The sequence below is a fragment of the Myotis brandtii genome, unplaced genomic scaffold (genome assembly GCF_000412655.1).
Source record: "Myotis brandtii unplaced genomic scaffold, ASM41265v1 scaffold504, whole genome shotgun sequence".
Classification (NCBI taxonomy): Eukaryota; Metazoa; Chordata; class Mammalia; order Chiroptera; family Vespertilionidae; genus Myotis; species Myotis brandtii.
In genome coordinates this window covers 2,897,733-2,911,298 of record NW_005369217.1, presented here as the reverse complement: position 1 = coordinate 2,911,298, position 13,566 = coordinate 2,897,733, and the positions used below count along the sequence as shown (strand labels likewise).

The 13,566-nt window shown below is 35.1% G+C and overlaps 1 protein-coding gene across 2 annotated transcripts in view; it reads right to left on the bottom strand.

The window, feature by feature from the left end:
* The window catches only part of CEP83 (centrosomal protein 83kDa), a 124,079-nt gene that overhangs the window by 73,534 nt on the left and 36,979 nt on the right, over positions 1-13,566 (bottom strand). For both annotated transcript variants that reach the window (XM_005877022.2, XM_014548341.1), the window contains exons 3-5: positions 13,237-13,387; positions 7,312-7,404; positions 4,794-4,925 (exon numbers count right to left, since the gene is read on the bottom strand). In XM_005877022.2, coding sequence (XP_005877084.1) covers positions 4,794-4,925; positions 7,312-7,404; positions 13,237-13,387 — 376 coding nt within the window. The remainder of the gene's footprint in view (positions 1-4,793; positions 4,926-7,311; positions 7,405-13,236; positions 13,388-13,566) is intronic.

The following is a 13,566-nucleotide window of genomic DNA, read 5'->3' as shown; positions in this document are numbered from 1 at the left end:
TAGTCCCATTAATCCCTAACTCCAGGGAAACATCCCCACCTGGGGAAACAACCTTTCTCGGGGAGGTGGCCCTGGTTAGAACACATAGCGCTAAGAAGGGGAGCAAACATATTAAGAACAGTATGCCTTGCATATAAGCATAACCAATGGACACAGACACTGGGGGGTAGGGGAGGCCAGGGGATTGTCAAGGGCGGGGGGAAAAAAGGAGAAACATGTAATACTCTTTGTAATAATTTAAGCAATAAAAATAAAATAAAATAAAATAAAATAAAAAAAATAAAAAAAATAAAAAGACCTCCTGGTTCATAGGTCGATACTCAACCACTGAGCCATGCTGGCCGGGCAACCACTGATCTTTTAAATGTCATATAGTTGAATGTCATATATTTTAAATCCTGCAATATACAGTCTTTTCAGATTGATTCTTTCACTCAGTAATTTGCATTTAAGTTTCCTCACGTCTTTTCATGGTTTGATAGTTCACATCTTTTGGGCACTGAATAATCTTCCATTCTATAGATATGACACAGTTTATTGAACTACGCACCTAGGGAAGGACATCATGGTTGCTTCCAAGTTTTGGCAATTAGGAACAAAGCTGCCAGAAACATCTGTGTATAGGTTGTTGTGCAGACATAAGTGTTAAACTCTTTTGGGTAAATACCAAGGAGGACAACTGCTGGATTGTATGGTAAGGCTATGTTTAGCTTTGTAAGAAACAGCCAAACTGTGTTCTAAAGTTGCTGTACCAATTTGCATTTCCAAAGTCTGTTGTTTCACATCCTCACCAGCATTTGGTATTGTCAGTGTTTTGGATTTGGGCCATTCTAACATGCATGTATCTCGTTTTAAATTGCAATTCCCTAACCACACATGATGTTGAGCATCTATGCTTATTTGTCATCTGTATATCTTCTTTGGTGAAGTGTCTTTTAAAGTCTTTTGCCATTTTTAAATCAGTTTGTTTGTTTTCTTATTGTTGAGTTTCATAGTTCTTTGTATACTTTGGATAATAGTCCTTTTATCAAATATGTCTTTTTCAAATATTTTCTCCCAGTCTATGGCTTCTCTTCTCATTCTCTTGACAGTGTCTTTCACAGAACACAAGTTCCTAATTTCAATGAAACCTAACATCAATTATTTCTTTCACGGATCATGTCTTTGGTGTTGTATCTAAAAGATCATCAACAAACCCAAGCTCATCTAGGTTTTTCCCTATGTTATCTTACAGGAGTTTGATAATTTTACATTTTACATTTAGACCTAAGATCTATTTTGAGTTAATTTTTGTGAAGGGTCTGTGTCCAGATCCATTTTTTAGCATGTACTATTGTTCAGAACCATTTGTTGCAAAGACTATTTTTCTCCATTTTCAAAGATCAGTTCTCCTTCATCAAAGATCAGTTCACTCTATTTGTGTAGGTGTATTTCTAGACTCTTCGGTTTGTTCTAATGATCTATTTATCTATTTTTCACCAAGAGCCTAGTGTCTTGATTATCATAGCTTTATAGTTAAGTCCCAAAGTCAGGTAGTGTCAGTCCTCCAACTTAGTTTTTCTCTAATATTGTACTGCCTACCCTGCGTCTTTTGCCTCTCTACATAAGCTTTAGAATCAGTTTAATATCCACAAAATACTTGCTGAGTTGTTTTTGTGTTTTTTTTAAAATATATTCTATTGATTTTTTACAGAGAAGAAGGGAGAGGGATAGAGAGTTAGAAATATCGATGAGAGAGAAACATCGATCAGCTGCTTCCTGCACACCCCCTACTGGGGATGTGCCCACAACCAAGGTACATGCCCTTGACTGGAATCGAACCCAGGACCCTTCAGTCCGTAGGCTGATGCTCTATCTATCCACTGAGCCAAACCGGTCAGGGCCTTGCTGAGTTTTTAATTGGGATTAAACTGGATATATAAATTAAATTGAGAAGAACATACATCTTGACATTACTGAGTCTTCGTATCCATGAACATGAAATATCACTCCATTTATTTCATTCTTTGATTTAATTCATCAGAGTTTTATAGTTCTCTTCAAATTAATATTGTGCATTTTTAAAATATCTTCTGTATTTATTATGATAATCAGTACTATGATTAATGCTGTCAGGTACAAATAGTAATACCACTTTTTTGAGCCTTTACTATGTGTCAGGCATTACAGTAAACATTTTGCACATGAAGTTTCAAGTTCCCAGATTTTAGTTTTTTAAATCTAGTTTACCTTTTTATATTACTGCTATTCTAAATTTTTCCCTTTCCCTATATGTACTTGATTTGAATATTTCTAAATTAATGATGGACTACAAAAAGATTTTGTTATTTACTTACACTAAGAAGGTAACATTTAATTTACTCAGATTTAAAGTTCATATTTTAATCTACTTTTGGAAGTTGCCATCTCTTTTCCTTCACTCAGTGGTTTAAAAAGAATTCTACTCATATTGAACAAGAGAACAGAAATAAAGACATATGCCTTTTTCAGGGCTGAAAATTACCTCGGTCATGGGAGTAGTAAAAGAAAAATAACTGTGACAAATAAAGCCAGAGCAGACAGCACCTGAAAGTAGAACACTCAGAATGCTGGGGGTCAGTGAGGGTGGGGGATGCAGACACTGTAATAAGAGATGCCCTCAAAAGATTTAGAGTATCTAAGTACAAATCTGACACTGAAAACTCTAGCATGCTAAAGTAAAGAACAGGATCATATACTCAAGAAATTTGAGTACATGTAATTTTAAATGATAATAGCTATCATCTGTGGAATGCTTACTATGTGCTTGGTCCTTGCCTAAGCATTTTGCATATATTAATTTATTAAATCCTCACAGCATGAGATAGGTTCTACTGCTAACACCATTTTAAGTTGAGGACATTGATGCACATAGAAGTTAAGTCAGTTCCCAATGTCATACTAAATAAAACATTTAAAATTTTACATGTTAAAAAGCTTAGTTTTTGAGATATTCTAAACTGCATTCACAATTTAATTAATGAAATTTCAAAAAACCCTTGTGAAAGGTTGCCAAAATCAATCACAGAGAATCTGTAATGTGAGGTAATTCAATTTTAATTTGGGAGACTTTGCCTATTGTGATGTGGCTCAAAGTAACCTGAGAAGGGTGTAAGTCAGAGAACTTGGAATATTTTAGATAAAAGAACAATCAGAGTCTAAAGCAGCATTCCAGATAGAACTGCAGAACCTACAGTTTTGTAGCACAAAACTGATATTGGGCTTCTAATTTGTTCCTTATTCTGCAGTTCCTTTGAATCTGTCATAATTTCAGATTCAAATCCTTCCATCATCACACATAGTATAGATCTATTTATCTCTTAACAATATTATAGCTGTTGGATGACTCCTAATTAGCGTGGCAACTTCAAATCATTGCTTATTTCAAATTTATAATTCACGGCTAGGTGTTGGGTTACCTAATTTCTACTGTTAACTTGGCTGCTGACTTTCTTTGAGACTGAGCAAGTCACTTATCTTGTGCTTCAGTGTCCTCCTTTAAAATGGAGACACTGGCCCTAGCTGGTTTTGCTCAGTGGATAGAGCATCCGCCTGCGGACTGAAGGGTTCCGGGTTCGAATCCAGTAAGGGCCACATGCCTGGGTGCAGGCTCGATCCCCAGTAGGGGGCATGCAGGAAACAGCCAATCCTCCTGCATGCCCCCTACTCTCTCATCATTGATGTTTCGATCTCTCTCCCTCTCCCTTCCTCTCTGAAATCAATAAAAATATATTTTAAAATAATAATTAAAAAATAATAAAATGGAAATACTGAACATTATAACAGAAGTGAGGTCATATGTGAATAAAGCATTTAAAGCTATAAAGAATTTTTTAAATGCGAAAGACTAATATAAATATTTATAGTTTTCTGGTACTGCGTTATTGATGAACTCGATCCAAAGTTCATACAGCTTCTTGCATATCAAACAATAGTGGAACAGTTTGTTCACGTAAGTCAGTTTGATCAAATTAGTTATTGGTAAAGGAAAGTGAGTATATTTTAACTCTTGATTCCAAATAAAGACAATGCAATAAATGTATAATGCAAATGTGTTTATACATGAAATGTTTCACATAACTACAGACAACAAACTACTTTTTTAAATTCAACTAGTATTAGGCTTTTTATTTGAAATAAGAAATTGGTATTTCTCTCTTTCCACCCTGAAAAATAATCTAAAAGCAACATAAAGAATGAGAAACACAAACCCCATTTTTGGAAATAGGAGACAAATCACAAAATGAGTAGAGATAGAGTAGGGAGTGCATGCTGTAGGCAGCAGGGAAAGGATGCTGCCACTGCAGCTGTCAAAGAACAAAGTACACTTCTTGAAGGTGACAGGCACACCCTAAGTCAAGATATAAACCCTTTGTTTATATCAGTGGAAAAAAGTGCATTGACTGACCATCAGAGCTCTGATAGATGTAGTATGGTTCCAAGAAAGAGATGGGGACATTGCTAAATAAGGAATCACATAGACAAACTATATTTGCAGACAGAGAAGCCTTCCTCTGTGGCTATGGGAGAAAAGAGACTGACTATCGCCACTGACTGGGGCAAAATAAACGATGCAAAGAAAAGAAAAATTTAACAGCCAAAAAAAGAACATTCACAAGAAAAATATTGCTATAGAGCAGATGAAAATCATGACAAATTAATTAATAAAACTAATTATGCAATCAACTCTAACTTGAGATTTACAAAAAATATATAATCATAAAATTTTGTTTACTAGAAAGCTAACAACTAAACTAGTATAATTAATCACTCACCTCTGATTCACATTTTATTTTTTCTTCTTCTAAAGTACGTGCAAATTCTCCTTTCTGGTGTTCGAACTCTGACTTGAGAAATGTATTTTCATAGCGAAGCTTATTATATTCAGCTCTATACTTTTCAACTTCCTAAATTAAAAGAAGACTATAGTTTAATCACAAATTTATGAATGAAATTTATATCCATTCCAAAAATTACTTTTGTAAATATAATTTTAAATTACATTATATTCAGAGTAATTCTAAAAGTAAAAACTAAGCTTAAGAGAAGTATAAATAAACCTTGGAAAAGTTCTGATAACTAGGATGCTACACACAGAATTAATACATTCCTGAGAAGGCACTAATAAAGACAATTATCATTCAATTAACCTTATTTCCTCACTGAGTCTCATAATAAAAATGTATAGCATGTCAAAAGTTTTGACCTCTGGACTTAATAAAATAATATTTAAGAATGTAACATACCTTTTAATATATAGTTAGGTTAAAAATTAATTTTATAAAACATAAAATACCTCCTAAAAGTCAGACATAATGAATTCAAAGTAGATAAAAGATTATTTGGCTATTTAGTACAATAACTTAAGGTTCAATCAAATATTACAATGATATAAATTCAACACATCTGCCTGAAGAATATATGAAGCACCAACTCTCCTTTCTAACAAGGAACACATGCAATTCCCTGGTATAGTCCAGCTCCTCTTCCTGATACTATGAAAGTTGCTGGTATTCTGAATCTCAGTAAGAACTTAAGACAACAGAACAGAAAGATGGAGGAGACGTTATTTAAACATATACTAGAAAAATCTATGTATCTATATATATAAAAGCCTAAGTGACTGAACGACCGGTCAACCGGTTGCTATGACACACAGTGACCACCAGGGGGCAGATACTCAACACAGGAGCTTCCCCCTGGTGGTCAGTGCGCTCCCACAGTGGGAGCATTGCTCAGCTGACTAACAGGCGCCAGATGCCAGGCTGATGGCTGGCGAGTGCAGCTGCGGCGGTGCAAGCCTCTCCCATGGACACTCCTCATGTGCACCTGATCGGACTGACTGGGCACAAGCCTGCAGCCAGCATAGCAAGGCTGAGATAAGCAGGATCGGCCGGCAAGAGCGGCAGGCAACATTGGACTGCCGGTTTCGCCCAATCGCCGCAGGCCATGCTGAGGGACCCCACCGGTGCACAAACCCGTGCACTGTGCCTCTAGTTAAGTAATAAGGAAGCCTCCTAAAATACTTGGCTCCCTGAAATCTTCAGTTTAAAGATTTCTATGCCAATTTACAAACCAAGGATATGTTTTTTTGTGATTTTATTAGAGACATACTTTGTTTTGGTATTTTTAAATATGCTTTTACTTAACTGGATCACCTACTTAAGTCTAAGTAATTTTGTTTATATCCAAAATTGAAACCTATTCACCATAATGCTTTGATTAGGAGAATATTCAAAAAATGACGTTATCAAGCCAGTTAACCATTTCTAACAGCGGTCGCCAACCGGTGGTCCATGAGGTCCAAAAGTTTGGCAACTACTGGTTTAAGGAAACCTTTGGACCAGACCACTGGTGGTCCGTGAGGTCCGAAAGGTTGGCAACCACTGATTTATAAAACAGGATCTACAACTGTATCGAGCAATGGCAACATCACTAGACTATAGCTCCCTAAAGGGGTCCATTTTGAAGGGGACAATACTCATTTGTATGTATACTGCTCAGTATATTTGTTAAATAAATGTCTAGTTTAGTATCTAATATACTTAATATCGATCATCTTTTCCTGTCTCCTTTATTAAACATTTAGTCATATTACACCAAGGTTTCATTTAAGGAGACTGGTTGCAATCTGAAGGAAAACTGTATCAAATTTTTTTACTTTTCTAAGGTTGCATGAAATTCATTCTTTCATTCAACAAATATTGAGTACCTATTGTATGCTAGGAACTGTTCAAGGAACTTGAAATGTAATAGTGAGTAAAACAGATAAAGTTCCTCCGCTCATGCAAGAAGTGGTAAAAGATAATATAAAAAAATAAGCACAATGAGTATTATACAGCATATCAGAAGATAGTAAGTACTCGAGGAAAATAAAAATGTAGAGCAGGGTAAATGGGGATCCAAAGGTCTAAGGAGTGATGGAAAAGGCAAGTTGCAATATTAAATGGGGGCAGGAGTTGGTCAAAGTAGGCCTCATTGAGAAGGTGATGTCGAGAAGTTGACCAAAAGATACCTGGAGAGTGTTCAAGGCAAAAGCAACTGCTAAAGCAAAGACTCTTGAATGGCACCATTTCTAGAATGCCAAAGAAACATCAAGGAGGCCAGTGTGGATGGAGAGAAGGAAATCAGAGAAGTAATGGGGTCTGATCCTGTGCAGACTTAAAGGCTATTGTAAGGACTGAGCAAGAAAGGGAGCTATTGCAGGGCTTCTGTGTAGAGAAGATGCTTTTCAAAAGCTTTTCATAGTCACATGAAGATATATGCATAGTTCTTTCTGCATAAATTACTTACTTCATCCAGACTCCTAAAACGCTCTCTCATTGGAGTTTCTAATTCTTGTCGTATTTGGGCTCTGAACAATTCCAAGTTTTGTGGAGTTAATACCTAATATGCAGAGAAAAACAAACAATTCTAAATATGAAAAAACAAATATTAAAATCAAGAATTTGCCAAATTTCAAAACCTCTCTCGCTATGACAATAAAATGCAATTCAAAGTAATTTTACAATATACCTAATTTTAGAGAAGTCACTATATAAATAATAATTTAAGAATCTCAATTTCAGACTCTCAGAGATATCAAAAATTCTATTAACATGAGGTAAAGACAATCACTGATTATTATCATTGTGATTATTAGAAATAACTATGTTAGCAGCTAAGGTTATCATGTTGTATACAATGGCTGATAGTTTATTTTCTAAAGCAAACAAAATAAAGATGTAATAATTTAGTATGCCATAGAGAATTCTTCAGACTTATTTTCAATCAGAAAAGGCTGATTTTTATGTTGGTTATAAAAAACTAATTTAGGCTCCTCCCTGTTACACTCCTTTACAAAATTTATCTTTCAAAAAGTAACTGAATATTTCATTTACCATGGTATTCCCAACTCCCTGCACCACTGCCTACCACATAGAAACCACTCAATTATTATTTCTTGAATGAATAAATATTGGTTGTTAAAAAAAAACAACCTAGTTTGCTTTTATATTAATTTCCAAAAAAACTAAGAATAGGGAATAAGGACACATATGTAATACCTTAATCAATAAAGAAAAAATTTAAAAGAAAACACTAAGAATAATGTTCAGTTTAATTCATTCATTTATTCATCAATATCCAAATTTCCAAACATTTTACTGAATAAATGCCTACTATACAGAGTGAAGCAAAAATAGGTTTCTAGTTGTATGGAAAACAATACAAAAAATAAATAATAATACAATAATAAACCCGGTGTTTTGTGTACTCACAACTGTAAACCTACTTTTGCCCCACCCCGTATATAAAACATTCTAATATTAGGTCACTTAAATTTATTCCAAAGCTCGTTGATGTTATGTTTATTTTTAATCTCTTTTGTCTTCTTGTTTCATTTTGGGTAGTTTTTATTGTCATGTCTTCAAGTTTACTGATCTTTTCTTCTGCATTGTTTAATCTGCCATTAAGATCATACAGCATATTTTTCATCTCAATAATCATAGTTTGTATTTTATTATTTGGTCTTTTCATCTTTTAGTCTTTTCATATTTTCCTTATCTCTACTTAATATGGTCAATCTTTAATCTCACTTCTGAACATATGGAATTCAATTATAATAACTATTTTAATGTCTTTGTTAATTCTAATATTTGTACCACATCAGGTTTGGTTCTGACTCATTGACTTTCTTTTCCTATTTATTGTGGGTAGTATTCTCCTGTTTATTCCATGCCTGGTAAATTTCTGTTTGATGCTAGACATTGTAAATTTTACTTTGCTTCGTGCTAGATATATTTGTATTCTGATATTCTTAAGCTTTGTTCTGGTAGACAATTACTTGGAAACAGTCTCATCTTTCTGGGTCTTGCTCTTAAGAATTAAGTGTGAGCAAATTAGTGTTTGATGTAGTGCTAATTACTTCCTACTGCTGAGACCCTTCTGAGTACTGCACTAATTTCTCTGTGAAATGAAGTTCTTTAGCCTGGCTTTGGGGAAAGGAAATATGCATAGCTCTGTATGAACTCCATACAGTCATGCCTCTAATCCTTTCAGGTGGCTCTTTTCCAGGCCTTAGATGTTTCCCTTACATGCATGTGTTGATCATTCTTCTACTGAATGAGCTGAGAGGGTTCTTTTGAAGATCTTTATTAACTTTCTTTCTGTGCCACCCTCCTCTCTGCTACCCTGTCTTGTGACTAGCCACACTACTCTCTGAATATAAAAAAACAAATATTAAAATCAAGAATTTTAATCAATTAAAATCAATTCCATCTCCTCAGGGAGTCTATCAGACTTTGTCTGGGTATTCCTTCTGTGCCATGACTTGGAAGCGTTTGCAAAATTCACCTTCTTTGATTTTTGTCTTTCAGGGGTCTTTGTCACTTTATAATGTCCAGGGTCTTGAAAACCGTTTTTATCTAGTCTCTATTATGCCATATGTAATTTTTCAACAATTTTATCAGCCATATACCAAATTACTCCCATCTCTTTTAAAAAAACTTTTGCCAACATGATACATAATAACAATATAATAGCTAAATGATCTAACCATTTCTACATCAAAGCACTATACTAACATTTTCTATGAGTTTCTCGTTTGATCTTTACAGTCATCCTATGAGCCAAGAACTATTATTACTCTCATTCACTACAACTACATGTAACCCAGAAATATTCTTTAAATGAATATTTTTATATCGTTTTTCTTTAAAAGCCAAAGAGATATTAAAGCAACTCAGAAAAGGCACTTTGCAGGTAGACAAGATAATACATGTGTATTTTTAAAATAAACATCTTTCATAAACCTTCGAAATATTTCTTGCGGATCTTACTCGAGTTTAGTGAACTTTACTCAACTCACAATTTGTACAAATTACAAACATCCATTAAAGCAAAGAGCTAAATTGCTTCAATATATGTATAGATAATGCATAATGTTTCTTTAGCTTATTTTTGCCAGACAAATGTCACATAAAAGCCAGGTATGTATATCATAAAAAATAGAAACTTTACTAGATAAATTATATTTTTCAGCAAACATTTGGGAAGTTATCACGTGGAGAAATGTCCAAAGTTATTTTGTGTAGATCCAAGGAACAGTATAAGAACCATCGGGGAGACTATAGGGAGGGTGATTTTATTGCAATATGAGAGAGAAAATGCTTAACATACTCCAACTGATAAATGGAGCTGGGTTCCTTTAAAACAGCGGTTCTCAACCTGTGGGTCGCGACCCCTTTGGGGGTCGAACGACCCTTTCACAGGGGTCGCCTAAGACCACCGGAAAACACATATATAATTACATATTATTTTTGTGAGTAATCACTATGCTTTAATTATGTTCAATTTGTAACAATGAAAATACATCCTGCATATCAGATATTTACATTACGATTCATAACAGCAGCAAAATTACAGTTATGAAGTAGCAACGAAAATAATTTTATGGTTGAGGGTCACCACAACATGAGGAACTGTATTAAAGGGTCGCAGCATTAGGAAGGTTGAGAACCACTGCTTTAAAAGTTCACTTGGTTCTCTAGCACTGAAAGCACTGGAGCAGAGAATGAAGAGCTGTATGTCATAGGTGTTCCAATTGTGCTCTGGACAGAATATTAGTTTCCTAGGGCTGTGATAACAACATAGAACAAATAAATTGGTTTGAACAACAGAAATGTACTGTTTCACAGTTCTGGAGGCTAGAAGTCCAAAGGTGTCAGCAGGCCACGTTCCCTCTGAAAACTGTAGGGTGAATCCCTCCTTGCCCTGTCTAAGCATCTGGTGGTGCGCTGGCGATCCTTGGCAGCTATAGCACTTCGTCTCTGCTTCTGTCATCACAGGACATGCTTCCCGTGTTCCTGTCTCCCGCGCCCATGTATCTATCTGTCTCTGTGTCTGTTCTCCTCTTCGTATAAGGACACCATACTTCAGTATGACCTCATCTTAACTATGTCTGTAAAGACCCTATTTCCAAAATAAGGTCACATTCTGAGGTAATGGGAGTTAGAACTTCAACATATCTTTTTGGGGGACAATTCTACTCATATCAGATATGAAAGAGAACTAGGTAATTATCAACTCCAAAAAGCTGAGACTCCAGGTACATATAAAACAAGAAGTTCAACATTACATATGAACAGAACAATTCTGATGCATTCATTTATTGTTTATGTAGGTGATTCATTAAACAAGTATTTTCTAGGCACTGCCTTGAGCACTGGAAACACCATCAAAAGGTTCCTTCCCTCATGAAATCTGTATTCAAACAGAATAAAATGACCACCATGTATGTGTACCTACTGTGTAGTAATGAGACATAAGTTATCTCACTAATCCTCACAACAATCCCTGTTAGGTAACAACTTTTATCCTCTTTAACACATGAGAAAACTAAGGCATAAGAACAAAGCTATTTGATGAAGGTCATCATCTTCCTGGCAAACTGACCCTTTTTGTTATTAAAATGTTCTTTTTACCTTTAGTGATAATCTCTGTCTTGAAATTTATTTTATCTGGTATTAATATAGCTACTCCAGGCTTCTGAAGTTTACTGTTTGCATGTGCTTGATAAAAAGAAGCATGAACAGGTGTTACTCTTAAGAAACAGAGTAATTTACATTTGCAATGCCTGAAGAATACTTTCAGTATCTTGAATTCAGTGCTCACAGATTCCACTCAGATAGGCCTCTGATTTTTTGCAACACAAAGCAAGCCACCAATTCTAATGGCTTAAATTACATTTTACTCTGAGGTTTTTATTTTTATTTTTGTTTAAACATCCTAAATATGCCCAGGAATGAACCAGTAAGCACACTGAAGGTTTCATCTCAAGCTTAATGGTTTGTTGTTCCCAACAATGGAAGATTTCAAGAAGACACTGAATGACAAATTCCCAACACTGCTGTCAAAGGAATCCATTAATTAGGTGAGATGCCATACTAGATGACATGAAAGATGACTTTTTTAAAAAACATGTTTTAAATATATTTTATTGATTTTTTACAGAGAGGAAGGGAGAGGGATAGAGAGTTAGAAACATCGATGAGAGAGAAACATCGATCACCTGCTTCCTGCACACTCCCTACTGGGTATGTGCCCACAACCAAGGTACATGCCCTTGACCAGAATCGAACCTGGGACCCTTGAGTCCGCAGGCCGATGCTCTATCCAATGACCCAAACTGGTTAGGGCTGAAAGATGGCTTTTTACTTTATCAACTTATGACTTCAAGATTAATAGTACCCTATTATTTGTACCAAGCACTAGATAGAAATACAGAGCTGGTCCTATCAAAGATTAAATGAATGTAGGAAAATACCACTAGTAATGCCTACTGATTTGAAATATATAGTATGTTTGACTGGTGCTGAAGTTTGCCTTTGCTTTACTTTCTAGGCAAATGAAAAACAGTGCAAAAAAGGAACTAAAGAAACTGTAGTCAGTACTTTAATACCAACTAGCTTTTGCTTTAGAGACTACATTTACCTTACATTATGCACATAAATTATGTGTACATATTGTTTTTACAGGGTCTTTTAAAAAACTTAAATAAACAAAAACACTATTGTAACTAGCTTAGTTTCAGTTACAATACTTAAAAGAAAATTAGTAGTCGCCCAGCTGTGGTGGCTCGGTGGTTGAGTGTCAACCTATGAACCAGGAGGTCACAGTTCAATTCCCAGCCAGGGCACATGCCCAGGTTGCAGGCTCGATCCCCAGTGGGGAAGGGGGTGCAGGAGACAGCCAATCAATGATTCCCTCTCATCTTTGATGTTTCTATCTTTCTCTCCCTCTCCCTTCCTCTCTGAAATCAATTTTTTTAAAAAACATTAGTAGCTTGGGCTTGTTTGATTACCGATCAGGGCACATGCCTGTGTTGTGGGCTTGATCCCAAGTAGAAGGTTTGCAGGAGGCAGCCAATCCAACCAATTGAGCCAAACATATTTTTTTAAAAAAAGAAGAGAAAATTAGTAAAAATCTTTCTTTAAAAAAAATTTAATTCTGGATTTTTATCAATTCAAAGTGGTCTTTTCCTAAATTATTTTGATAGTGAAATATTATTTAAATCAGAATAGGTAAGAGAATACAAATTTATATAAATAAGAGTTTCATGGCTAAACCCTACATGGTAGCAAAAATCTAGACTATCAGAAAGAAAATTAAATTGTACCACCAAACTACTTCCACAAAACATATGACAATTTTTATATTAACTCAAATACATTTTGTTACCTGTAGCTTTATTTCTTCTAAGTCTTTAGTTTTCTCTAATAATTCCCCTCTTAGTTCTTCAAACAGTAGCTGGAATTTTTCCTGGTTAGTTTGCTTTTCATTTAACAGGCGTTTGAGTTCATTTTGTGACTTTGTGTACTCATCTTGCAACCTGATTTAAAAAAAAAAAAAAAGAATTCAATTTTAAGTGTAGCCTTTGTTTTTTAACTGCATTACTTTATTATTATTATTAAATCTTTATTGTTCAGATTATTACAGTTGTTCCTCTTTTTTCCCCCCATAGCTCCCCTCCAACCGGTTCCCACCCCACCCTCTGCCCTTAGCGCGCCC